General features: G+C 37.4%; 2 protein-coding genes across 11 annotated transcripts in view; one reads left to right on the top strand and one right to left on the bottom strand.

The window, feature by feature from the left end:
• Window positions 1–27,725, top strand: part of LOC124294576 — a 67,457-nt gene that overhangs the window by 13,653 nt on the left and 26,079 nt on the right. For 2 of the 9 annotated variants that reach the window (XR_006904473.1, XM_046740394.1), the window contains exons 1-2: window positions 10,714–11,005; window positions 18,256–18,382. Coding sequence is in view for 1 of the 9 variants with exons in the window: in XM_046740394.1 (XP_046596350.1) it covers window positions 10,912–11,005; window positions 18,256–18,382 (221 nt within the window). In the remaining 8 variants the exon portion in view is untranslated. Of the gene's footprint in view, window positions 1–10,713; window positions 11,006–13,367; window positions 13,534–17,489; window positions 17,725–17,778; window positions 18,115–18,255; window positions 18,383–27,725 lie in introns of those variants that run through there. The other 7 variants (XR_006904479.1, XR_006904475.1, XR_006904468.1 and 4 more) reach the window with 7 other exon arrangements.
• On the bottom strand, window positions 1,039–26,202 carry LOC107227648 (zinc finger E-box-binding homeobox protein zag-1). 2 transcript variants are annotated; one of them, XM_046740266.1, is made up of 9 exons: window positions 23,753–26,202; window positions 7,215–7,387; window positions 6,332–6,472; window positions 5,908–6,205; window positions 5,391–5,746; window positions 5,056–5,265; window positions 4,213–4,545; window positions 3,959–4,121; window positions 1,039–3,711 (listed from the first exon to the last, which is right to left on the bottom strand). In XM_046740266.1, the coding sequence occupies exons 1-9, from the start codon at window positions 23,784–23,786 to the stop codon at window positions 3,518–3,520; spliced, it is 1,902 nt and encodes a 633-aa protein (XP_046596222.1). In that variant the 5' UTR covers window positions 23,787–26,202; the 3' UTR covers window positions 1,039–3,517. The 2 variants fall into 2 exon arrangements, with proteins under 2 accessions (XP_046596222.1, XP_015524351.1); XM_015668865.2 differs by having other exon boundaries at window positions 4,885–5,265; window positions 23,753–26,201.

Below are 27,725 nucleotides of genomic sequence, written 5' to 3'. Positions count from 1 at the left end.
AATTCTACAAGGTATACTATGTAAATGTATGTTTGCCTCTAAATTCTAAAAGAAACGGTAGATTATTGTCTGTGGTATCGAATAGGTATATACAATTTCATCTCATTACTTATCAATACATATATATATACATATATAGTAATGTATATATATATATATATATATACACACACATTGTATGTATACATATAGTCATGGAAAGCTCAATGGCATGACCAGTAGTTGCTATATGAAATTAAAGAAAGAAAAATAGTCATGTAGACCAATAATCGTAAATTCTTCTTTTTCAACTTCTCGTCATACATATATTTTACTGAAAATAAACATATTATGTATGTATGTATGCATGTATATATCGCATATATATATATATATAGTATTCCGCGTTCAAATGTACAAATGGGCTGAAATAACTACTTTTGATTTCACCTTGTCCCAATATTTAGTAACTAGGTAAGCTCGGTCGTTCACGGAAGGCATCGTATGGTGTTTGTATATTGTTGCTTCAACAATTATGGCAACAACCTGGAAGAATTCTAGAGAGCGTCTCGACAGGGAGGGCGGGGAGTGCGAAAACATATTTAGATAAATATTACTGCGTGTAAAGTAAATGATCCTTTTTTGAACTGAAATTGTTATTTCTCTTCATAAAAGGCATGCACAGTTTTTCTACAGCATACTTTTCATACATGAAATCATGATTAAAAGTATGCGGTGTAATGAAAACGAACGTGAAACCGAGCCAAACTTGTTACCGCTGCGACAAAATCTATTCGCGTAAATCAACTTCTTAGCCTGTGACGAAATCTATAAAAAAGACGTTAGCAAAGACGCGAATGTTGTCATGTAGCAGATGATCAAGAGGTTTTTCTTTGTCAGTGTTTTAAAAATGAGACTACCGCAACTTTGCATGTGTGCGACCCTTTATTGATATCCTATATATTATATTATAATTATATAAAAATATATTTCTTAATCGATTAACACTATTATAAATGAGTATTATAAGCATTCATATTATCTGCTTGCTTGCTCGTCAATCTGTACCACGATGCCCAACGCGGATAACCGTAGCCTTTGTATAAGGAAGTACAAGTTTTTTTTTTTTTTTTTTTTATAGCATTTGGATAAACGCTATATGGCAATTATATTTGGTATTATTATTCATAACAATATCACTTATCACTTGTGTTTACGAGTAAATAAAAAGATGAATAAACTGTTATAAAATACGTTCTTGAGTATTATCTTTTGTGGAATATATACTGTTTTACATTCACATCTTCGAAACAAAATCATACAAATATATCGTAATAATATTTAATAGTACAGTATTGGAAGCATTTATAATATCGTACTTAGGATTAATAATAATTAGGCCTCCGATATCAGTGAAGAAATATTAGAAAATTTTTTTTTTCTTTGTTTCTGGAAAAGAATGTTCATGCAGTTCTTATTTTCTGTTATACTTGCGACCCTTACGGAGGTAAAAATTTAATTTAACTTTTTCTGATATCCAGAAATTGATTAAATATCGGAACGTCTCGCCATAAAATTCGATGAAAGCAGAAATTTGTTGCTTATAATTTGACAATTAACTCTTTTTCTTTATATATGAAATTATTGTATATTATTCTTTATAATTTATTATCATCATTTTTGGCAAGCGCAACATTAAAAATACTTTTACGCGTAATATTCTTTGACAGATGTCCCGGGCCACTGAAGCTCAACTATAATATAATAATAAGTTTGTTTTTTTTTCTTCCTTCTTTTTTTCAATCAAGTTAGAAGTAATTTAGATAAAGGAGGCGAAATATCAGATCCTATTTTATTTTTTCCTTTTTTGTTTTGTGGTAACCAGAGTAAGATCTTTACGTTAAGCTCTATCAAAAGTTGTGCCAAGACATCTTAGAATTCGTTATTTCAATATTTTCGTATTGATTAATTGCCCTTATCCAATTTCGTAATTGAGTAAAAAAATCACCAATTTTATTTACTAATTTCGTGTTCTTTTTAATATTTTAATTGCTTGATGCATGTTTTCATTTCAATTTCAAAATTAGCGTTAAAAAAATATGTATATTTAGATAAACCATAGGCAATCTTGAATTTTAGGGTTTTTACATCATATTTAGAGTACGATTGTGTTTCGATTGGCGCGTGCAAAAATATTTTTCAACTTTTCCTATGGTCACCGTTTACCGTTTAGCGTATCTCTGGTACGGAATGTGTTATTTTAACAAAATTTTATGAAGTTTTTTTTTTCAAATACGTTTAAAGCAATTTCTGCGCGAATATTTTCATCAATCTCCAAATATTCTACCGTTCTATGAATTTTAATACTTTACACGAATGAAATTCTAACAAAAAAATTTGAATAAATACTCGTAACTTTGAAGCGAGCAACTTGTAATTCTGTTGAAGGAATGGTCAAGTATTCATTTCGGTGTCTGATCAATAAACTTGAATGAGTTACACGAGAAAAACACGGGTTTTCGAATCGAAACACAGCCGAAATTTCAATATGAACCTGATTATTAACTTTGCTTCAGCATACAAGCACATTTTTGCACATTACGTATGCGAATTCAACATCCGTGTATGAGAGTAAATATTTGTATAATAGCCTGGCACTGTATTGTATTATTAATATTATTATTTTTGTCAATGTAAATCGCACTCCTTAGGCGAATGTATAGCTAACAAATTTGTACATTAATTAGTTTTTTTTTTTTTTATTATTATTGTCACGGTATATATAATATTTTGTTAATAAAAATAATAAAATATTATGTATATTATTATATTATTATTATTATTATTGTTATTATTGTTATTATTATTAATATTATTATTATATCATAATAGAATTATTATTGCATTATGCGTTTTTGGTACCGTTACGTGTTGTTTGGTTGCTTACATGTATACGTACTACTATATATATATATATTATATATATATAGCCAGCCGATGATAACATGATCGAAAATTGCATATTCAATTGGAATGATCAAGCAGCACGGTTTGCTCGTGATCTGATTAATTCATTTACCAACGAAATGCAAATCGCAAAACATGATAAATTTTCGGCGTGTACCAGCTCGTGTTATCTTAAAAATACTTAGGAAGTACTGTTAGTAAAGGTATCCTCTGTGTCAAATGCATACAAATTCATAGGCAAAATGTAATGCAGGTTGTAAAGAAAAAAAATTGAAAAAAGTTGTTTTCACTTCAACGGCATAAACCTTTTTACGTATTTTGACTTCCATTGATAACCGATCAACTGTTTTAATAATGAACAGCTTCTGCGCATTCGGCCATTGTAATTTTTGCTTTGCCAATCTCGTAGAAACAAGTAATTGCAAAGACATTAACACGAGGTGGTAAAAATATTTAAAAAAACGAAATCTACTCTAAGTCCTGAATAAAAAGATCATCTGTACGTACGTACTTGGGTTGTGCGCAAAGTAGACCTTTGGATATTGAGAGACATTTTTTTTTTAACACGTCTCTACTCTCTGTACGGTTTGCAGTAAGAGTAACGATGGTTCATATGTTGGCTATAAGAACCCGAATGAGAGAAGCGCTTGAGGCACTTTTTGCACTGGAATGGCTTCTCTCCGCTATGCAACCGTTTGTGTTCAGTCAGGTGATGCTTGTGCTTGAACGCTTTTGGGCATTCCTCACACTTGTATGGCCTTTGACCTAAAACAAATTAGGAAATACAGTTATATTAAACACGTGGACTTCGAAGTTCTCTGAATTTCAAATTATCTCCAGTAATCTGTGGAAATTAATTGAAATAAAGAATACATTCACAAAGCATCCGAAAAATTCTTTCACTTTCTACATTAGTTTAATATCATTTTCACCTTGATGACAATCATCTGGTACTATAATTCGGAATAGAATTCAGCCACTACAATCGGCACGGGTAATATGATCAACTTACCGGAATGTTCATATTTGTGTCTCGCCAGAGAACTATGCTTTGAAAATGTTTTATCGCATTGGTCACAGAAGTAGAGACCTTCTTGTTCTGTTTCCCCACTAGCTGAAACTTCTGCTTGTATTGCACTGTCATTCTCGTTTTTTATTGGAGTTTGACATTGATTCTGAAAATATTTTCCACAATTATAAATTGAAGTCTTTCAGTAGTTGAAACGACTACCGAATATCGATGAATTGTTGAACTTTGATTCTTACCTTGGAAATAATATCCACAGTGGTAGATTGATTTTTTATGTCGATAGAGTCAGTTGTTTCTTCGTCAATGACGAGTGGCGCATCGTCAACATCGTCTATGTCAGGGGTTGGAGTCACAGGAATGTCTTCTGTTACTGTTGAGTTTGATTTGTTGGAATTTTTACTCGAACTATCACCAGTAATGTCATTTACAGCCGTAATTGTTAGTACGTCCTTCTTTGACAGATCTAGAGGTTGCTCGGTTGTTGTTTGACTACCAGCATTAAACAGCGGTAAGAGTTCAGGCATTTTTGATTCCCTGCGATCTCTTGCTCGAGAGTTTTGGAACCAAACCTACGGATAATATCATTTTTTTCAGATATTTGTTTAAATAAAAAAAATAATGCACATTAATAGGGATCTCCGCGTGAATTAAGCAATGAGCATTTTCTATCGTAAGGAGTTTACTTTGTCATGTTCTGCATGACTGAAACCGTTTTTTTGGTGAACTGAAATGTTGAGAAAACGGAGAAAAAAAAAACACAAAAAAACGAATTTCACCCTTTAATTCATACTTCAGCCTGGTAAAATATTGAAATTATATCTGCTTTACAGAAATCGCCCAAATATACACTTGAGTCCGCACAGGCCGGAAAATATAGCAGAGTATCCTGGTCAATATTTTTCGATTACCTGTACGACTCGCGTTGAAAAATTTATATAATTTGCAATCATAGTGATTTCCTCTTTCTTAGGACGAGGATTTATAGCGTAGTAGCCTTTAAGTACTGCTAGCTGTTCGTCGTCTATCAAAGACCGTGCTCTAACTCTTCGCCCTCCTTCCACGTTCATGGTATGGCTTACGTCGTCTTCTTCTCCGGAGTCTTGATCCGAAATATCAACTTCCATTTCCACTGTTTTATTCTTAGTACTATCATCTACCGATGACTCAGTTTGATTCTGGTTCGCATCCTCCAACTTTGCGGCCAGTCCTTCGCTTTGCGAATCATACGGATCCGTGGATGGCCAGTCTGGGTATTGTGTCATCTCGCTAGACATTTCGCTATCCTGATCCTGAAACAATGCATTCCAATTAGCTTTGAATTTCTTTTCAATATTCAGTTGGTACGCAGTTGCTGAGTCAAGTTGACGGCTTAACAGCAAATATATGAGGCTTATATTGCAATACATCAAATCACCTGATAGTCTTCGTCGTAGTCTCTTTTGATGCTTGCGGGTGAGCAAGCCAACTTCTTTACACTGGCTTCTAGAAGTTGTTTAGTTACAGATGTATTTACTGTTTCTAAAATACGTCGCACAGCATCCAACCCTTGAGGATCTGTTAAGGCTGGTGATTCTTTTCCTTCGGTTCCTTCTGTACCTTCCGAGTCTGCGGTAGACGGACTCATGGTTTCTCTAAGGGACTCAAACTGCTCCGTCACTTCGTCAACCCTCTTAGAATGGAGTTGACTCAAAATTTTACCAAGGGACGATTGTAGAAAGTAGCTACTAAAGCCCACCATGCGAGGTAACAACGTAGGAACGTCGTAAATACCTAAAAAATGAACAGGACGTTAGAGAGTCTAAATTGAGTACAAATTATTTTCAAATTCTGTACTGGTAATGACGAGATTCGTACAAATTTTTTTGGATAATGACAGATACGAGAAAATTATTATGTATCTACAAATAAAAAATGATAATCATCATCCTTACCTCCTTCGCGCTGAATATCTAGATATTCGGATGGGGAAAGTTTTGGAAGGATCGGAAGATAGGTATTGTTATTTGCTGCGAGCATGTTGTCGATGTCTCGTCTACCCTGAGAAGATTGTTGACACTTCTTAGGCCCTCTGTTCGCACTACCAATTGTGCCTTGTCGAGACTTCTTTGAATTGCCGATTAAACACTTTTTGGACGTCATGTGACTCGAATAAGAACCAGAATGTGAAAACTTTTTTCCACAATTGTTACATTCAAATGGTTTCTCTCCGCTGTGTATCCGTAAGTGTTCCTGTGAAGTTGAATAATAAAATCAAATTGCATTAATGTAGAGTTGTTGCTCGCAGGATTTAATTAATGGAATGATTCGAATACAGATAAAATCCTGAAAGCTTCAAAAATTATACATTTTTTTTACCTTGAGGTGATGTTTGAATTTGAACGCTTTGTCACAGGCAGTGCATTTAAATTTTCGCAAATGCTCGCTGTCGTCATGACTCATCATGTGCCTGATTAATCGGTGGACATTGGCAAAGGTTTTGCTGCACTTGTCACAGGACTGTAATCACGAAAATGCGGTGACTCGTTATTATCAATATTACAATTGTTACCAAATTTTTCATTCCAACTTAAGATTATAGATTTCACGCGGTCTGGATCAATTTTTTAAGTTTTACGCAAAATTAGCGTAATCGTATAAAAATTTGAATGGTGTACATTTTCCGAAGTAAAGGAAAATTCTTTGCTATACTTGCCATTATTTTATTTATTTTTTTCTTTCTTTACTTGAGTTACTCTAAACAAATTTATGCCTTTCATCGTCACGGATTCTAATTAATTGACCATGTTCTACTCATTTTCCAGTCTCACTGATACCCAAGCATGAATATCGTAATTCATTCCTATAACTTTATCGTAAAAACTATTTTTAAAGTAATCATTTGATTGCAAGTAGTGTGAAAAAATTATCGATGACGATGCTTTTTTTTCAAAAAGTATTTATCTGCTATCATTTACAAAGAAAGGTGTGATCCGAATTGATCATAGTTATAACTGGATTAAAAGGCCTGTTTCCTCTCGTGAGACAGACTGGCGGTAAGACTCCACCTAGCGGAGAGTGTAAAACTATACTCCGCGGAAAAGCGCAAGTGTAAAACGGTATGATGCATCTCCAACGAACGCATCCATGGATGAGAAGTAATTTCTAATTTCTAGCTAGGTACACCGTACATGTCCCGGAATTTTGAAACGTCAACGGATTCAGATTTTTTTCTTTTTTTTTTTTTTTTCTTTCAACTCACTGCTTCCGTGAATTGCGAATTTACGCTCTGCTTATTGCTGGAGTAGCTTGTCTTGTGGACGTCAGCGAGGTGGAGCCGATAGGCTGCTGGATTCACGCAAAGGATGCTACACTGCCGACACCGTTTTCCATTTTCGGCCGAGCCGTCGGCACCTGCCTCATCCTCGCTACACCCTGCGAACAGTAAAGAGAAAAGACTTATTTACTTTTTCAATATCACTTTCATATCTAGAGATAGAACAGATTTAGCCCACGTTATCAGGGTTTAATTTATTTCAAAATTTTTGTTAAACAGACTCATTTTCAGTCGACACGCAACATTTCATCTCATTTCGAATTCGAAAGTCATCGTATCTCATAGAAAGTTTCAATTTTCAGAAATACGAGATCATTACTCTTGTAATCATCTTATACTTTCTTCATTAATTTTTTCCGAATACAACATACGAGCGAAAGACACTTTGTGCGGCGGTATGAGGTAAAATGTCGGTATTTCGGGATTTATTCTTCGTTATCTCTTTGTATAAGAGTTGGTCAATTTTTGGCGAAAAAATGGCGTGATCACTTCGGTTACGAAGGGTCGGAATTAAATCTCGTTTGATCGTAAAATTTGTTCTCTATATATCATATAAATATACGTATATATGTATACATATATATACATGTCGCATAAATGTAATACATCTCGTACAGCATCTCGAGGTTTCAGTGAACCTTTAGTTTTCCTTTTTCATTCGCTCGACCGTAGGACCTCCAAGGGACAAAGTCAACGGTTCGAAATGTAAGGCAAAGCGAAGAGAGAAGGGCGGATGAGAAAATAGCGCTTGCGCTGTGAGCCCCCCACCTTTTTATCTATCCGACTCTATCTGGCTAGCGATTCTCGTACTCTCTCCCATTTTCTCCTCCCGTTCTCTTCCTCTCCGACTCTGGCAAACGGTTACGCCTACAATGTAGGGGCTGCAGTTGTTTCTGTACCTACCCAACTCGTCAATTTTATACCCTTTTTTTCGTCAAATTTTCTCCTACCCATACCCAGACAAATGTTTCAATCTTTGGACGTATGTACGTTGGTTGTATCGCATGGAAAGCCGCCCCCATTACCGCTTAAATTTATTTATCAATATGCTTTGAATAAGCTCACGACGAGGATATATTTAAAAATATATCAATGTACACATACGTCTAATCAGCTAGGTTTCGACAGGAATTCTGAGTAATCCATATCGAGTTGTGTCAACTTTCTTTGTCAGGAAAAGCTTCAACACCGAGTTTCTTAGATTTTGTGTAATATTCGAAGATTTTAGAACTAAGATTTAGACCCCACTGACTTGGCTAACTTATTAGATAAATTGCGAAATTTTTATCGCAGAAGTAAGATATATAGCTTTAACCCTCGGATGCCACACCTATCTTTTTGGGACATATTCGCCACACCGGGATCTCTGGTATACTCCACGCGATTTTCGATCATAACTCAGAGTGATATGGTTGTATCTTGATTTTTTTTAATTTAGTTTACTTACGATAGGCGTTTGGTCGAGAAATTTATTTATGCATTGGCAAAGTCGTAAGGATTTAAGATTTCACTTCTGAGATATACATAGTCGGTTGAAAAATGTTTTCTTTCGTGAAACGGGAGTTGAGGGTTCGTTCCACTTTGGGGTTTCTGAGATCCCAGTGCGCCACTCAAGGGTTGAAACTTTCTCTTTTCGAATTATATAAGTGATGGCAGAATAATATTAGTTCTTTTATTAGAAAATATATCAAGTATATCTTGCCGAAAGTATTAATTTTGAAAGCTAGCTATAACATGAAATATTTCTTTGTTTCTCATCAAAAATTTACCGTAACTTTTCCTTAACCGACACAGTAACGTGTTCCGAGAAAGTGGAGAAAAATCCTGGAAGCAAGCATGGAAAACTGTTAAAATATAATTATATTATCGAGCGTGAAAAAGAATCCTCAACTGCAGTATTTTACGGATACTCATTCGCGAAATTGCGATAACTTTATCGTTAGTTTGAAATATAAATGCTGCGCGGATTTTACACATGAAATGAATCATCGGGGTGGGTTGCGAACCATCGGGAATCCGCGAAGAGAATCTTCGCATAGTCACAAGGAATGTTATTTAACTCGTATTTGTAGTTCAATTACATCATGTGTAAGTAACATCAGTTTTTTAATTCAAATAAAAGAAAAATTACAAATTGTCGCCTGAAAATCACGAATCTTGCTATTTGTATGTATTGAGGATTGTTTAATTTCATTATTATAAAGTCATTTTCAGCCCTCGGTATCATATGCATAACTGGAAATTAAATATCCCACAAATTATTAGATCCACGTAACACAACTTGAAAAATCACTTCTTATTTCAATATTTCTTGAATAAAACACGTTTACGTAAATATTGGTAAAGGAAGGATGACAAATAATTTTTTTGCTGTATTCTTCGAGTCTCAAAGTTATCAATTAACTTGAATAAAGCTTTTGATAAATAATTCGTGAGCAATGACAATAAAATGATACAAGCTTCTCTTATCATTTCGTAGACTCTTGAGCACACATCGTTTCAGTCAGGAAAACAAGCGCTGTTTACGCTTAACTTCAGGTATGTGCCAACAATATCTCGGAAGAGAGAAAAGTCGAAAGGGTCGATCGGGTTCAATTGTGCGTAGCTCGAAAGTACTTTGTACCTGAATTCCTGAATTTCTAAGTTATTGCATTATACATACATATATATATATATACATATATATAATATGTGCATATATATGTATGTATAGGTAGACATGAAGTGGCAGAATCAGCAATGATTCGTGATAATAAAACGCAAATAGAATTGTTTATACAGTTTTAAATGCCAAAGGCAATCCCGGTCGGTTATTTTTTATCATCTCTGGTCCGCTGAATGTGCGCTATTCTCTCCTATATTTTTGTTGTCTTGCTCTCGTTTCGACATGAACTCGGCTGACGTAATCCGCATTACGTATAATATAACACACGTATGCTACACCTATATTTATACACACGTAAGTGCACGTATGTGCGTAACTACGCGTGGCTACTTCTTTTGATACAAACAATTTAGCTGGATAAAAACGCGCTATTAACGGGTTCGGAACTTCTCGCATTCCGATTCTGATGCCTCCAACGCGTTTGCTTAATTCAATCGAATATCGCCGAATTACAGGCAGCGTTACAACAACTTTATCAAATAGATGCTGAAGTGTCAATCGGTATGGATATTAAAGGAGAAAAAAATATAGAAATTACGTTGTTTTTGTGCGTTTAAATTAAACCAGCGATTAACTCGATGCGTATAATAAATTATCTATATAACGATCTGCTTAATTATATACATAATATGTACCGTATCTAGTAGATTGCAAACTTACAAAGTGACAACGTGTAGACATAAAATTTATAACTTAATATTTGAACAGATAAAGCGTGTGTATATTATATGTATTGACCTTTTTGATGCGATTCCGTTCGAAATTCGCATCGAAAAGGTCAACGGAATTTCATAATGTTCCAGTTACAGTCGACTGTTTCCAAGAATTTAATTCGCACACTTTATTATACATGTAGTATTTGCGTAAATAGCCGCTTATCAGTACATTATACCTTGTTTTCCAGCTAACCGCATTTGTTGCGCGATTAATACAACGACGCAAGGAAAAATACAATTGATGCGGTATTTGCTCGGGTACATATCTTTTCCTCGTACAGAGAACCGTGGACGTCTCTTTGAATATGGAGTGCAAATGACTTTCAGTGATCAAGGTATCAAAATATAATTATTAAAAATCACCGATTTTAAACCTCTTCAAGTTTCGAATCGAAGAAAATTTTCCTCAAGTGGATATCTGAATTTATAATAAATTTAGTCACTTATTAATTTTAACTATTATCAGAGCCTTCACATTACTGTGTCGTGAAAATTCCAGTGATAGCGTAATTCTACATACAATGGCAAATCAAAAATATTGAAAAACTTTTCTATTTCACTCGAGAATAACGCCCAGAAAATATATTCTTGGAATCGGGGATAATTCAATTGCAGGAATAGATTTTCTGGCATTATTTTTGCGTGGAACAGAAGATATTTTCTATTATTTGTGATTCACATTCTGTGTTGAATTGTGCTAGCTGCAACTTTGACAGGTCAACGATACGTAACTCTTATAATATCTCAATTAAGTGGCATTCAATGCAGCCAGTATAAAGACTGAGGATCATTTCAACTCGCTTCGAAATGGTTGAAGATCTAGCGTATATTTCTCTTGATTTCCTTCTACAATTACTTACTTTATTCGGAAACTTGTTTTACGCATATTTACGGAAACACTTTTGTTTTATCACGTCGGCGTTGTTAAATATTTAATATTACAACATAGCACCGATATGATATTTATTATAATCAATAAACGGCAATGATGAAATGACTACTCAAAATAAGAGAATCTGGTTCAGTGACTTTGGGAAAAACAGTCTTCTGAATATCACGAGCCATCATGGAATGAAATGCAACTAACTTCATAGATTTTAACCATTTCGAAGTGATTTCAAATGAATCTCATCGATATCTAAGGTTTTATTTAAACCACCGTTTGTAGACTTGTTTTTTAACACCTTTCGTACATACATTTTCTCAAAGAGTTCTAGAATTTCAACAAATTGAAAAAAATCAGGGTTTCTTCTCAAAGTGTCTACTAAATTGTCCGAAAGTTGGCAAACTCAAAACTTTTAAAATATTGTTCATAAAAATTGATATTCAGAAATCGACTGTTCCCTAGAAGATCCAGCATATAGTTCGAGGGTTGAGCACAATAATTCCAGTATATATTTGTTGTTTTTGTATTTTTAAACGGATCTCCGTAACGCGTGAATGTAATAATCTTAATAATAATAGTCTTCGGTTAGATTTTTGTTTTTTGGTTAAAACCAGAAGATTCAGCGGTTAAAATCTCAACTTGTAACATTATTTCCTTGATAGGCCCACACTGAGAAAAGTTTCATCTGTTACAGTAACTAGAAAAATTCAGTAAAAAAAGTATCGTTCAAAAAACTGTTTGAATAATCGTTGGAATTACGAAAAACGAGGTTCGCGTAACCATTTTGCGCTGTTGTCGATCCTTTTTTTGGTAATTTCAACGCAAAATCAGTTTGTTCGGTCTACTCTACTTTTTTAGTCAAATAAGGCTTTAACATCAATTTATCGTTGCACAAGCGTTAAATTTTCGCAACAGTTACAAGAAAATCTAGTAACAGTGATCGTAATGAGAAAGAATAGTAACGGATACTAGACTTTTTGGTAACATCTAGAAAACTAATTTTCATTTTATACCTAGAACTATATTTTTCGGTCGTTGTAAAAAATGAAAATAGTCAAGGACTGAGCGGTAACCGGAACTAAGAATTTCTCTCAGTAAACTTTGCCCGCCCCTCTCCTCCCCAATACAACTATCCGGAATAGCAATATTAACAAAAAGTATCGATTTTATACCACCCAACCACCTTAACCGCAAAATACGTAGACAAAGCGAAGGTCAAATAGGCTCTGAGTCACTTGGTGCCAAAGTCTAGCAATTGGCGCGTACGTATATCCGGCTGATTTGGGGTAGGCATTTTCTACTGTATATAAGTCTGCGGCCTACGGGGCAGTTGCAGTAACGGATGGGGTTAGCAATTCTCAAACTATTGTTCGGTCAGACCCCGACTCGTGTGTCAATGCGGATTCAGGGGTGGCTCAATAAAAGTGGCACATGGCACCAGGGTCGTTCAACCCTTAGTAACTTTTCGTCCCCGTCGTAAATCGTGGGATTTAAATGAGGCACGTGCGCTGCACGGCCGGGGGCAGACGGTGACAATCCTGACCACCTTCTCCTATCCTATCGTAATTACACGTGCAATATACGTAGGGTACCTACCTCCGCCTCGTTCCTATAGGTACGCATAACCATTACTGCGGAAATCCGTCCGCGGGAGAATCAATTTGACCGCTCTCAATTACATGACTTACGTTATACGCATATCGTACCCTGATTCCGCAGCTGGTCGATTTTTTTTTTGAAATTTTCACGATAAGAATATGGTGCGAAGAGATTCTTTTTTTTTCTTTTTTTTTTTCAAAAAAACACTACTTTTTCACGCTGTTTCTATATAATATCTGGACGCACATGGAACATAATTGATTGGAACCGGGCGAAAACTACTCATCTTCTGAAGCTTCGTTACGACTTTGTCAAGTTTTCCTGATGTGTCAGCCTCAAAGCTTCGGATAAATCCTCATTGACTTGCATATATTATATGTAAGTATAGTTTATGATCTCTGACGGCAATGTGGTGCATATACGCCGGTTTTTAACTCACATGCTTGTTTACGAAGTAAAATTATATATATTTGCGCTGCAGGAATAAATTACACTTCTTATCGCTCTTATGGTGATAGTTCAAATCGTTGAAATTTATATTATACCTATATGCGTATAACTTATAAGCCTCATAGTATGACAAACCTTCATCTTAAACTATACATATAGTATTCTTATTCAAGTGCGATAGTCGGGGTAAATGGTTGGATGTAACAGGGTGCAACCCTTTAATGGGTGGAATCCTGGAAAACCTGAAAATGTTAGGAAATTACAAATTACGGTAGCCACTCCGCTTAACACGTTGATCTACAAGAGGGTATGGCGAAATTTAGAAGAGTAGTTCTTACTGGGAGTTCAAGAGATCGTATAAGATTACATGGCCCATTGGTGATCCTTTGAAATTCGTCAGTACGCATATCGAGAAGAGAGAACCGAAAAAAAGGGAGCTAAGGGTAAAATAATAGTGTAAAAGTCAGTGCAATAAATTTTATTCAAGGATTGACAATATCTCTTTTCTTTACAGGACAATTTTTGTTGTTTGCAGTATTATGCGACAAACCATCATCCGTTGCACGTACTATTGATCGTTTTACAATTTTACAAACTTGACAATTAACGCGTAACGCAAGTTATATAAAACTCTGCGCATATTGCACGTAGAATATAGTAACGAAAAGACAAGTACATGGTACGTGACACGAAGTTAAGGGAATGTTTGGATGATTTCAGTATATAAGATATAAATGCGCCCGTCTCGTTAACGTGTGTTCCACATAATCTTTAGCGTCCACATACGCCTATGAAAATGTTGAAAGTACGATGCCGAGCGATAGAAAAAGAAGAAGCGTGTTTGTGAGCTCGAGTCTCTGTCTCCACGTGTCGCGCGCCGCGATGGAATATTTCAGCAATACCTATCCGGGCATGCGTGTGTACATGTACCGTTGAACTACGTTTAGTTTACAGAGGCCGGTGACGAATGGAGGAACGAGAACTAACCGTGTGCGAGCCCTACACACTAATCACGGAGAGCGCGGTGTTTTCGTCCGCTTCGCGCGTCTCGCTTCTGGCTCTTCTGGTCGAACTTTAACCGCTAACAAACGCGATAAGAACTCCGAAACGGGTCGCAGCCGTGACCCTTGCCGAGCGGAGTCCGCGTTCCTGCTGTGCGCAGGCTTGATTACACTCTACTGTTTCTCTGATATATATCCCAACCAACCACCTTATACACGTCCGCGTTCTCCTGCATTATGTACATATGTCTGCTTATACGCAGTGCCACGCAACAACATCGTCGTCGTCGTCGTCGTCGTTGCTGTTAGTATTGTTATTATTGTTATCATCATTATCATCATCATCACCATCTTCATAATCCTGTATTTCGGTTAGGCCCGATTCTCCACGAGTCCGATTACTATACCAAGAGCTACCGGATCTCGGGTGTTACTCGACACTAATTTGCCCCCTGAACACCTTTTACCGCGGTGTAGATCGAGGTGAATCGATTTTTTCTGTTTTTTTTTTTTTCACGTCGTCGAAACGGGTAACAGCTGAGGTGTTTATAAAAGGTGTGAATTTATTGCAGGGTGCGAATAATGAGTATTTGGCATGGGCAATGTTTACTAATGCCTTAATCTTCCGGCTAACTTGTTTTCGATGTCCGATAAAAAAATGTGAGTTCGATTCTATACGAATTATGTGACAATGATTATGGCGATGCAACCGTCGTTGTGAGAGATTGAGAGTCATTGTCACATAATTCGTATAGAATCGAACTCGCGTTTTATTTCGGACGGGAAATAAGTTAGCCAGAAACCCAAGGCATTATAATGAACATTACTGTACAGTATACATTATCAGCCGCTAGAAGCGGAAGACAACCAGGCATCAATCAAGGTGTGTGTATACCAATGTATGTATGCGTATGTGAGATGCGGCCTGAAGGCGCGTAACAAGATGGCGCCACCCGCGGTGGGTTTAACCGCGAGATACGTGGTTGTATGGGTTCAATGATTACAGGTTGCGTGATTACACATGTTAACGTTACGACGTTGGTAATAGTTTGTAATTTTCTTTTCAATTAAACACCTGTATCAAGTTGATTTTCTGTTTTATACATACATACATATCTACATGGTAGGTACGTGTCAACGATATTTCAGTTTTGCCTGACAATGAGTGGTATAAATTTAATTTTTTCGAACAGAATTTGACAGAGTGAAAAACATCAATTTTCTATCATTTCGTTGAAACAATGCAGAATATCCGTTACTACTGGTACGTACAATTAACCGACACCAGATGTTACCAACGGCTTATCAGCGTTCCTGCCGGACCAAATTAGTTTTCAGCTGTAATAATCTCTGGCCACTTTAGATCCTCAAAATTACTCCGGAATTCATCTCCGGTATTTATACGTTATAACGAGATACTTTGTCGCGTTATCATTACCAGATGTAAAGGGTGAATTTTATTCTTGATTAAACTCGTGTAAAATGTTATCTGCTTTTAAAAAAAGTACAAGTATTGATCTCATTCTTTTCCGTAAGAAGATTTATTTCCTTCGATATTACGCATAGATTAACTCGCAGAACGTAATATGTCATCATTACAGAAATAAACACTCAATTTCATGATACATTCTATTCGTCACAATCGTCAAACCCTATAAAACTTAATGGACTCATGAACAATGAAATTTGCCGACGACAGTCGTGATGATAAAATTTGATTGTATTTACATTATGTATATATATATATACACACACACAGGAAAAAGATCAAAAAATAAAAACAATCGTTTATACATACAGCGTGTACTGTATGCGTGCAGCCCGTGTAGTGGCAAGATTATTCGCCGTGTGACAAGATGGCGCTCTCTACGACAGAGGTAGCGCGAAACCGGCGGTGAATACGTACATACATATATACATATATCACGTAGATACCTAAATATCGGAGGCGCGGGTGCCGGCGCGCTGTTACTCATAAAAAAGAGAAGCGTTGATAATCATGCGGGAAGAGTCGAAATGCTTGCGCATCTCCGACGCCCACGTCCGTCGATAGCCACGTGTACCTACCCACGCCTATAAAATACACGAGTAGGCACAAATGCATGTATGTATCCACACACACGTAATCTACGTACTACGTGATACCAGGTATAACTTAATAAAATACACGCTTGTTTCGAGGAAAGAAGAAGAAGACGCCGCAGCAGCGGAGGTACGAAATATATGATCACTAATTATGAGCAGAAGTAGGCAGGCGGAGAGAAGAAACTTATTATACAGGGATTATAACGCGAGACGAATGGTAGGTGAATTTAACCAATGGCGAGGCGCTGCGCGCGCGCATTGCGCTTGCATTCAACCGTCCATCCATCGAGAGTCTCGAATACTCGTAACGCGTGTGCGTGTCATTTATACACTGTTTTAATACGCGTGCATATGCATATGCGGAGATGCTGCTGCGGAGAAATATGCGAGATACGTATACGCGAGTTAGGTATCGAGGTATAAATGAAATGCAACGTTACACGATAGTTCATGGAGAGGAACAACAATCGTACAACGAATGTAGCTACGAGCGCGCCAACTCTACGGGCGGACAACCCCGAACGATCGCTACAACTTCACTGGCTCTACTTGGGCATGAAGTAAATGATTTCTCAGAGAGAGGTCATTGAGCCTGCGGTGAGTTGCGACCAGGGATGGGGCGCGGTCCACCATCGCACTTGCTGCTGTTGCTGTTGCTGTTGCTGCTACTGCCCCTGATGATGCATCAGCCTCGATCCTCCTCCGCCATCTCCGTCTCACTTCTCTTTCTCTTTCTCCTCCGCCTCGCCGACTAACCGACATGCTTGCACGCGAGCTGGGAAGACAATTATTGTCGCGGAGATGAGAAGAGAGCGGGGGGATGGGCAGGTATATATATATATATGCGAGGTGCACTGCACTACTCCGACAGCCTCACTCGCCGACCAACCGCGATCATTTCATCGACTGTAACTCTCGACATTTGTTGTTCATCTATGGATGATGCACGCGGATGCGGTACGAAGATGCAAAGAGAAAGAGATGAGGAAAGAAAGAAAGAATATGCATAATTTGTTCACGATGATATGCGCAAGTATGTTGTACACTATATAATACAATGTATCATTTAGTACTTGTCCAACTTATATAAGATGAGACAACGCTTGTTGATACGTGTATCCGATTATTGAAGCGTTGATTAGAATGTTGAGAGTTATTATGTTGTGGCTGCGGATAATTTCTCGCATGTGTTAATACGCGAGCGGAGTAAATTTTTAGATATGTATAAATATACATATACGTGACGATTGTTGAAAGCGGCGTTTCGCCGAATGGAAAGAATTGAAGCAGAGTAGCCAAAATATTTTGGCAACAAAAAATACTCGATTGGGGAGAATCCGCTATTAACCTGATTGAAGTTCGTAAAACTGGGGAAATTGTCGATAGAGAAAGGTCGACACCGGAAATCGTCATTTTCATCCCTGTACGTATATATGGCCGTATAAACTTTCGCCGCGTTGAAAATTTATCCTGAACTTCAAAAGGATATTATCTCCTCCCCTTTCTCACATCGGATTCAAATGTATCATCTGACAAATACAATTTTCTTTTCTTATATTTTCAGAATTATTTCGATATTTGGTTAATCTGGAGATAATTCTTTGTACATACTTGGAACGCTTGGGACAAATGATGAACTCTACTCGCTTCATGACGATGATGCCACTTCTCACGTCGAAGATGCATATCAGGTACGAATTACCACAATGATTATTATCGTCAATATTTTTTATTCATAATGTTGGAAGATAAAAAAGCGAAACACGTGCAGGTAGACATGAATTTCTTGGTGTAGCGTAAATGAGACTACAAACACTCCGACACCGGTAGCCGTGTTGATTTTGTATTCCATTGAAACCATTCACTTCGAATCTTAATTTGAATCGATTCAACGACAAAAATTTTTACCGGTAAATCGATATATATATTCGGGACATTCCATGTCAACTCGACCAATGATTTTCCCTCACTATTTTTTATCCTCTTCTAATAGTAAGGTCGAGTTCGCATGGAATGCCACATGCCCGAAAGCATGGAAGAAAAAAATTTCCACCGTCGCAAGACTAAAATTTAATTACGTATCGTTGGAAAATCGACATATTATAACGCACGTTACGGACGAAGATGCAAAGAGAAAGAGATGAGGAAGCACACCGAGAGAGTACAAACAATGTCATATTCGAGCGAGCTAGAGAGAGTAAGTTTGAAAGAAAGAAAGAGAGAAAGAGGGTGCGAAGCGAAATGTCGATTGCTTTCGTGGACCGCAGCCCACGGTTACGTGACGTCATACCTCCCCCCCCCCCCCCCGCCCCCGCCACCGCCCCCGGCAAACCCAGCGTTGCGCACTCCCATCAACCGCCCCTCACGGCGCTCTCTTTAATCTCTTCATGTGCCGACCGACTACTATACGTATACGCAGAAAATTATACATAGGTTATAGGTGTCCGCATGACGTCTTGCATGCATGTGCGTGGTATCTAGTAAATGTTGCAGGCATACCATATAATATAGGCGATGTTCAAGTACGTGTATAGAAGCGGTTGATTAACAATTAACGCGAAGGACCTGCTCGTGTGGTTTTATGTAGGGTATGCAGGGTAAACGTGTTAATATTATATGGTACTCGTACGGTTTATGTCGCCACAATTTCATGAAGGAGTATATTGAACCTGCACTTGCAGTTTTGACGTTACAATTTATCGTATTCAAAAGATGAAGCAGGAAAAAATAGAAAAAAATCCGTTAGCTGCTGCTGAGGTATTGTGATATTATGTTAAAAAGAAAAAAAAACTTGAATCGACGAATATATTTTAATCGGTCGATAGAAATTATGAGGTTATTTTAAACAGATTTATTTTGTTACGAGTAAATAATAAGCGTGTATTAATTTACAGTCGTGAATTATAATTTATGAGGACTAGTTATAGAAGCAAATTTTTGTCTCGGTTATATAAATTATTGTTTGTTCTTCGGTACAAAATTGTGAACAATTTCAATTTCAATACATAATAAATAAGAGGAGTCGTGTATCGCAGTTATTTTTGGCTGGAAAAATTTCATTTTCACATTTATCAAGCAGCATGCTGCAAGAATGGCGCCAGAGGTGTGAAAATTTCGGTAGGTGCAGGCACAATGAAAAACGACCGAGTCGTCGATTTTGTAACAAGAATCGCGGTGTTTGCGGAGAAATATTAACAATTCCGTACAAAGTATCGATTCCTCGATCCATTCCCGTACAAATAATATTTCTACATTGCATTTTGGGGTGAACCGAGCATCCTTTTTACTTTCATCTCTCCGTTATCCGCGAGATACATGAGATTGAAATTTGATCGAAGGTTGACATGTATGGAGTTTGAAATTCGAGCACGCTTTGCTGCAGACGAAGTACGTAATCGTTCCGTATTACGCGACATGTGTAGTTTGCTGTACGTGCATGTGTTCCAAAATGCACGGTCAGCAGGCGTGGACAGAAATACATACGTATTCGAAAATACGTAATACTTATTAGTCATTACTCGTTTCTATGGAATAATACACGACGTGCACGTTTGGTAATCAAAACGTGGGAGAATCTAAGACATTTGGTTGCGGATAATTTGTGCCGAGTTCTAAAATTGTGCTTCGCGTATACCTGTAAACGTTGCACGGTATACATGATTATATATTTCTACTACATGAATTTTATATACCGATAACGTAACACCGCGTGTGTAAACGTACATGTACGATATTTCGAGAAAGAAACATCATTCTTAGGAATCAGGAGTTCACGTCCGTTTTGTGGATTAAATTGAATATTTTACGAGATCGAAGATCGTACGGCGTTGATGCGACGATAGGTTTTTGGGAAGGAATGATCGCTGTCTCACAATTTTGGGATTGTACGGAATTCAACGAAATGCTTCACGGAAAGCGGAACTTAATTATTCATATTTTACAAAGTTCAACTTCGTATAATCATTTCGTGTGCAACAATCCAAATTATAGTGAGTCGGCGTATTAACTAATTTAAGTGCTGCTGCTGCTACTGTATTCAATGTTATTAAACTTGCACAAAAGAACGAGGAGCATTTATTAACGAGTCTAGTCTAATACAATGTCATTCTAATTCAACGAAAACGACCGTCATGCATATCATGTGTGCGTACGATGATGTACGATGTGTCGGGCGGTGCATATTGCAATTTAAGACGGGATTTCAACAACATATATCGTCCAACTTATTTACATACCTATGTAACTTCACGTTACGCATAACAGTTCCTACAGTTGGCAAAATCGTGGAAATTATGTTTTTTTTTTCTCCGTAGAAAACACATGAATAATAATTTCTTGTAACTTCAGTAATATATAATTTAAAAATTATTTGCATCAGACGTGAAAAACAACGCTCCGCAGATTCGGGAAAATGAAACAAAGTATGTGTTCTAATTGTGAACAATATAGGAAAGAAATTTTTATATGTTTGACGAAGTGCTACGCAATCTCTGCCAAAATCGTAACTTTGTACAAGTGTTTATTTACAAAAGGTTTTACTGCAAGTTTTTTTTTTTTTTTTCTTACCGAAAGTTGTGGCCTCCCTGATCCTTTCGATTTTATTGTAGGAAATCGAAAATTGTTACGGTTCGTTTGAACTTCTTTCGTGGCAAATTACTCGGCGATTAATGAAATATAGCAAAACGAGATCAAAGAGCGCGACGAAAATAGAAAAAAAAAACAAAAATTCCAAGTCAAGTTCGAATCTTTCGTTATAATATTAATTCTCGATTGAAATACGACTTATCTAAAAAAAATAATCCACGTAGTAGTAATCAGAATGAGGCAAGGAAATTTCGTGTGTCGGTTCATATATACATATATATATATATATATATATATATATATATATATATATATATATATATATATTTGAAATCTTTATATTTTTTCCCTAGGTAATCATAATATTTACGCCGACTTCTTCGCCGCACTCTCATATTAATGTAGGTATATTTATGTAAATGTATATAAACATCTCGCGGGAAAAAAACAAGATAAAAATCACCTGTACGCGGACCTTGTACTTATAATACCTCGGAGATAAATTGAACTTGATAATTTCAATATGAGACGAGGTTTGTTTTGCAATTACTTTTTACCTCTGACCGCGAGTATAACGTTTGTTTAATCGTCAGGCGGTTTATGATACCTGCCTACTGTACAAACACGTTTGCAACAATTTCTACTTGTTTACGTTCTGCAAAATTCCAAGTCCTTTTCTGTTGCAAAATTGGCACGGATCGCGTCTTAGGGATTCTCTTGAAAACAAGATTCGAAATCCGTTTACTTTACAAATGTTGCAACAATTTGGGATGATCGAAATATAGCTGATATTGCATAATGAAAAGTAGTAAACACATAAGTGAATTATCAAACGGGAATACTCTCTGTTTCGCGTATACGCATGATATGTAAATCAAGCCCGCATATAATATTTACACCTCGAATATTATAAACGTTCGAATGTACGTATCGGTGTGAAATAGGAAGGTAGCCGGTTATAACAGATAAACCTCGAAACCATACGGCGCGGAGTTTAATATAAATCTATGATTAAACAACCAGGTATGCATATAGGTATACAGACTTTATAGATATTTATGTGCCATGCGTCCGTTCGTTCGTTCGTTCGCGTATGACGATGTGATTTTTGTACGACGATGACGGAGTCGGCTTGCGAGTCGTGATCGAGGAGGAGGCTACACGTGTGACGCTTCGGTCTGAGGAGGAGGAGGAGGAGGTGGAGAAGGATACCTATACATACCTACATACTTATACTCAAAGAACCGAGAGGAACATACGCGATTCACACGGTGATCTACGAAAAAGAAACGGCGCGGAGAAATTCCTCCAGCTAAATATATCGTTGCTATAGTTCTCTTTCGTTCGTATATGCGTATAATATAAGGAAATATATGCGTCCGGTGTTCACACGAGCTTAAAACCGCTGGTGAAAATATCATCGTCCTTCTCTCTTTTTGTTTTTTATAAATACGTTCAACGAATTGATTATATGACAAGTGTGTGTGTGTGCGTGTGTAAGCTGACTGAAATTAAGTCAAGTGTATTCTTTTCGCGCTACGCGGCCCGCAGCTCGTTCGCGAAACTTATCTCGCTGTAAAAGAGAGAAGGAAAGTCAATTTTATCAAGCGGAATGATTCAGGAGGAGAGAGACAATGGGTCGTTGAACGGATGCGGTGATCTAATTAATCGCAATCGCGTCATGGAGTGCAGACTTTTGTCCAATTAATTTTTATCTCTCACAATCAATCGAGGAATGAAAATTTGCTAATGCCGAGGTAAGATTTCACAGCTTAACGTTTCAATCGGGTGGGGGGGAGTAAGGATATGGAAAGATGAAAAAATCGGAGGGCAACGGAATCGAATTTTGAAAAAAGCAAAAATTTAATATGTAGAATTTAAAAATCTTTAAAGTTCAAGTATGGAGAAGTGAAAGATTACAAAGCTGAGAACATATAATGCCAAATTGTGAAATTGTCAGAATTCCTCTTGGTAATGTAGAATCGTATCCAGATTCTCGTTTTTGCTGTTCCATGTTTCGACCTTTCTATATTTCGACTTTGTGTATAACGACTTGATATGTTTTCAATTTTTTTTACTTGAATTTTTCACATTTTTAATTATACGAATAAAATTAACGCTTCTGTGAAAATTCTATGGTCCGATTCTCCTGTGAATCAGGAATTGTAGTTTTTCACCTCTAACCTTTCAATCGTGTGCTCGGGAAAACTGAATGTAGATTTTTTTTCACGTAACGATCATGAGCCAGTTTTGCGCTGTGTGAAAAATGTTTATCGTCGCTTGTCGAACATTCTTTCATGGATTTCAACATCTTATTACGTTCGGGATGTGTAATGCGATTTAAAAAAAATGGATAAAAACAAGAAGAAACACCGACCATGCTTGTGTGACCTGAAATTCGACGTGAAACTCTGCAATGTTGGGCTGAAATATAAGAAAAATCATATAAATTCAATATGGTTCATTGATGCACGCACCTTTCAACGTATTCTTGACAAGAGTCATGCTCATATTCGCGTGTGCTGCGACGACGACGACGAGGACCAAGGGGAAGAAGAAAGGGTTGAAAGTGAGCGGTCGAAATCTTGATTGCTATGAATTCACGGTAGATCGGTAGCGACTGAAAAACAGTGGCAGTCTCATCGACGTTGCCTTTGTGTTTGCCTCTCCTGTGTGTGAATACGTTGAATATCCTTCCTCTTGTTTTTTCCTTGTTATTTATTTATTCATTTACTTGTTTGTATATTTCTATTATCGGCATCACCACGACGGAAACGCGTCTAACTTTTCAGCGAACCGCACGCACAAGATGGACGATTAGACCGTTTTAGCCTCCAGTCATTAAGGTTTTAGGGCACACTCTTCACATTACTACCGTTGTTGCCGTTGCTGTTACTTTTTCTTTGTTTATATCGATTATTTATTTTTTTTATTCACTGTTTCCGTTACACTCGCATGCAGCGTTCCCTTTTTTTTCTTTTTTTTTTTTTTTATTTAATTTTGTTTTTTTACTTTTTTTTATTCGTTTTAAAACGAAGGGAATATTGAGAATATTATTGTAATTATACTCTCCAGCGTTTATAACCGCATATGGCCGCGTGGATGTTAAACATTTGAGGTGGGCGGGGAAAAAAAAAAGAAGGAAAATAAAAAGACAGCGAGGCCTACCGGCACGAAACTCTTACATCTACGAATCGAGTTTGAAACACGCGCACTCCGGTTGTCGAAAACAGAGAGGGAAGGCAAGATAGGGAGAGTACAGAGTCACTAGGTGACAACGGAACGTAGAAGATAAGGAGAAAACGCTTTCACGTAACACGGTGTAAAATTAACGAAAGCTTTTCATTCTTCTTTCGTTTATCTTGATTACAAAGTATACGTTGAACAGAATTGCCGTTGTCTTGATTTTTATTCGATAAGTTTCAATAAAAAAAAAATAAATAAAAAAAAACAACAAAAGACAATCGAAGTGTCAGACTTGCACAGTTATCGTCGTTTTATTATGTATATATATATTGTCAATATATCGTTTCTCGGGTTATCTTTTCTCTAAATCGTTGTCCCCGTCGTTATTATCATCACTACTATTGTCGTTGCTGTTGCTGTTGCTGTCGAATGATTGGCGAGAACGGGGGAGAGTACAAGAGAGAGATAAACGCGGTGACAGCGAGAGGAGGACGAGATTAGCTTGCGTCAGAGAGGCAACGTTCGATGATGAAGAATACGGTGATAGCGGCTTGCGTGTGCTTCGTAAAAGAGCATAGTTATAGTTGTGGTAGTTGTGTGGCAGAGTAGCGTGTGTCGTTTCTCACACTCTCCGTGGACGCGTTGCGTTGTATTAATCGTCGACTCCCGGTTTCTTCGTCGACCGACGATCAAAAGCCGCTCACGGATAATTTTTGGGAAAAACCCGCGTCGTCGCGGCGATCTGCGAAAGCTTTGATAAAACGGATCCGCAGAGTCGAGATAAGTCGACACTGTTAAACTTGGCTGTTGTTATAATATATCGGCGATTCGAACGACGGCGTTAAAAACGAGGTTAAAAACGTTCACACTACCTCTGATTGCCTGGCAAGGTGAGGCGTTGCGCGTTTGCGACTACGTTTAAATAGTCCAGGGGTATTATTACGGAGATCCCGAGTATTCGTGAAGGCGGGCTCTCGTACTTGCTGGTGTAACGTCGATATAATGTTATATTGTAACTAAAGTTACACGCGCACACACAAACAACACACTTACACACGCGGAGAGTACTCGCGAGTGTCCGAACTGCCAAAACTGCGTAACGTCGTTAACGATCACGTTTTTTATTTTTTTAATTTTTAATTTCTTTCCTCATCCACGCGAAGATGTCACGTCGCGCGTTGTTCCGTCCGCGCGAAAAGACTTATGCAGTATTCCACGTCTTTCGTTCATCATCCACGACGTGGTAAGAACAAACTTCTCTCACGGTTACAGGAAAAAATTACATTTTTACATCGTTCGGTCCGTCGTCGCCTCCACAATCGTCATCGCACTGACGTCTTTATTCTTTCGTTACTTTTCTTCTTTTTCTTACTCTTATTATTATTATTCACTCACGTCACTGCGCAGCACATAGGTGTACGTTAGGTTTCTCTTATCTTTTTTTTTTTTTTTTGTTTTTTTTTGTTTCTTTTGTTTTTCTTATGTTACAAAATTTTTATAAATAAATACACACACTCACGCGCACACATACGAACAATAGTTCGCTCTTTAATCCTCGGACACTTTTATCTATCCTGTATGGTATGTGTTGTATATTATAATCTCGTTCCATCGGCAGCTATTGTTTTTCGTATATTCGGGGTACGCAAGGGCTCACGGTTAATATACATGTATATACATATATGTATGTGTGTGCGTGTTTATATACACACGCGTACACATTTATATATACGTATATATATTTGTGTGTATATATATATATATATATATATATATATATATATATGTATATAAATATCGGCGAAAGCGAAGAAGTTGACGAAGATGACAAAAGGTGACGCGAGACGAGATGACACGAGATGCTGTACTCGTTGTTCTTCTTGTTAAGAATCCTAGGCTGCAAGCAACGGTATGATGTGGTGTATAGTATAGTCTGGATCTTCGGTACAAAGGAAATTGTTTTTCTCCTTCCCCTCTTCTTCTTCTTCTGCTTCTGCTTCTGCTTCTTCGTCTTCGTCTTCTTGTCTCGTTCTTCTTATTCTTCTTCTTGTACTTCCTCACCACCTCTTGGTTTTAGCTTTCGGAAAAAAGAAAAGAATGAACGAAAATGCTTCTTCTTTCTTGTACTTCGATCTTCTTCTTTTTAACTTTCAATTAATTCAATATTCAAACTTGTGATTTTTTAAATTAAAAAACGCCCGATCCAAACGAATGTTTATTTATCCATACACTAGGTTCCAAGTGCAGCGTGTGTGCGTGCGTGTTTTTGTTTACATATATATACATATATATGTAAATATATAATATACGTGTATATACATATGCATTCGTACATATATATAAACAGATATTAATATACATACATATATATATACATATTTCTTCTTTCTTTATGTATTCTTCAACGACGTGTTTAATGTATGTACGTAATTTGCGTTTATTTGTGTGTGTATATATATATATATATATATATGTATGTATGTATGTGTATATATATATATATATATTTATGTACAATACGAAGAGAATAGAAAAAGGAAGAAAGAAGAGGAACGCGCCCGTAGTAAGACCGGTGCTAGGGCATGGCAGGGAGTGTATTGAAGCAGGCACTGGTGGACAACCGGGATTCTACCTCCCGACCTAACAACACGCGCATATAGAGACGGAATCGCGGGGACTGCGCGTATAGGACGAAAACTACGGGATGGTTGGTTAGGTAGGTGGAAGAGGAGTTGGTTCGTTGTGATGGCGGACGGCGGTTCCCAGCCACCGCCCCCGCTGACGCTATCCATCCACTCCGCCGGTCGGCTTCCCCCACCCCGACCCCTCCCCCACCCCTCTACCTGATCCGAAAGACGCCGTGCTTCGCGGTTCCTGCGTCGTGCGCCGTCCGATGCGCGCTGCTCGAAACCTCCGGGCAGGACAGGGGCGTCGCGACGCCGAAGAGGAACCCTGGACTTTATCGCTGTACGCGGGATCGAGGGGGGGGGGGGATAATAATTTATTCTTCGCGGGGGAACAATGATTCATTTTGTGCATGTAAGAACGTGGTGTTTTTTTTTTTTTTTTGAATGGAAATAAATACTCGAAGGTGTTCACACCGCGACGAATGAATCGCTCGATTTTTGTTTCAGCAAAATCTTGCGGTGACACTTGCGGGAATTTATATTCGATACTTTCTTGTACTTTTGGTTTTCTTTTTTACGCGTACAACGAATATCGTTCAATTCAAAGAATTTCCGATGAACGTTGTGGGAGAAACGG

This window comes from Neodiprion lecontei, chromosome 1 (assembly GCF_021901455.1).
Source record: "Neodiprion lecontei isolate iyNeoLeco1 chromosome 1, iyNeoLeco1.1, whole genome shotgun sequence".
Taxonomy (NCBI): Eukaryota; Metazoa; Arthropoda; class Insecta; order Hymenoptera; family Diprionidae; genus Neodiprion; species Neodiprion lecontei.
This window is presented reverse-complemented; position numbering and strand designations above follow the sequence as displayed.

Bases quoted from the DNA above. Each gene is read 5' to 3' on its own strand.
- LOC107227648 (XM_015668865.2), bottom strand. From the start codon at position 23,786: ATGAGCATGACTCTTGTCAAGAATACGTTGAAAG. The intron at 4,546-4,884 runs GTAATCGAAAAA...TATTATCCGTAG, and splicing joins TTTCAACGCGAGTCGTACAG to GTTTGGTTCCAAAACTCTCG. The intron at 4,122-4,212 runs GTAAGAATCAAA...AAATATTTTCAG, and splicing joins CTGTGGATATTATTTCCAAG to AATCAATGTCAAACTCCAAT.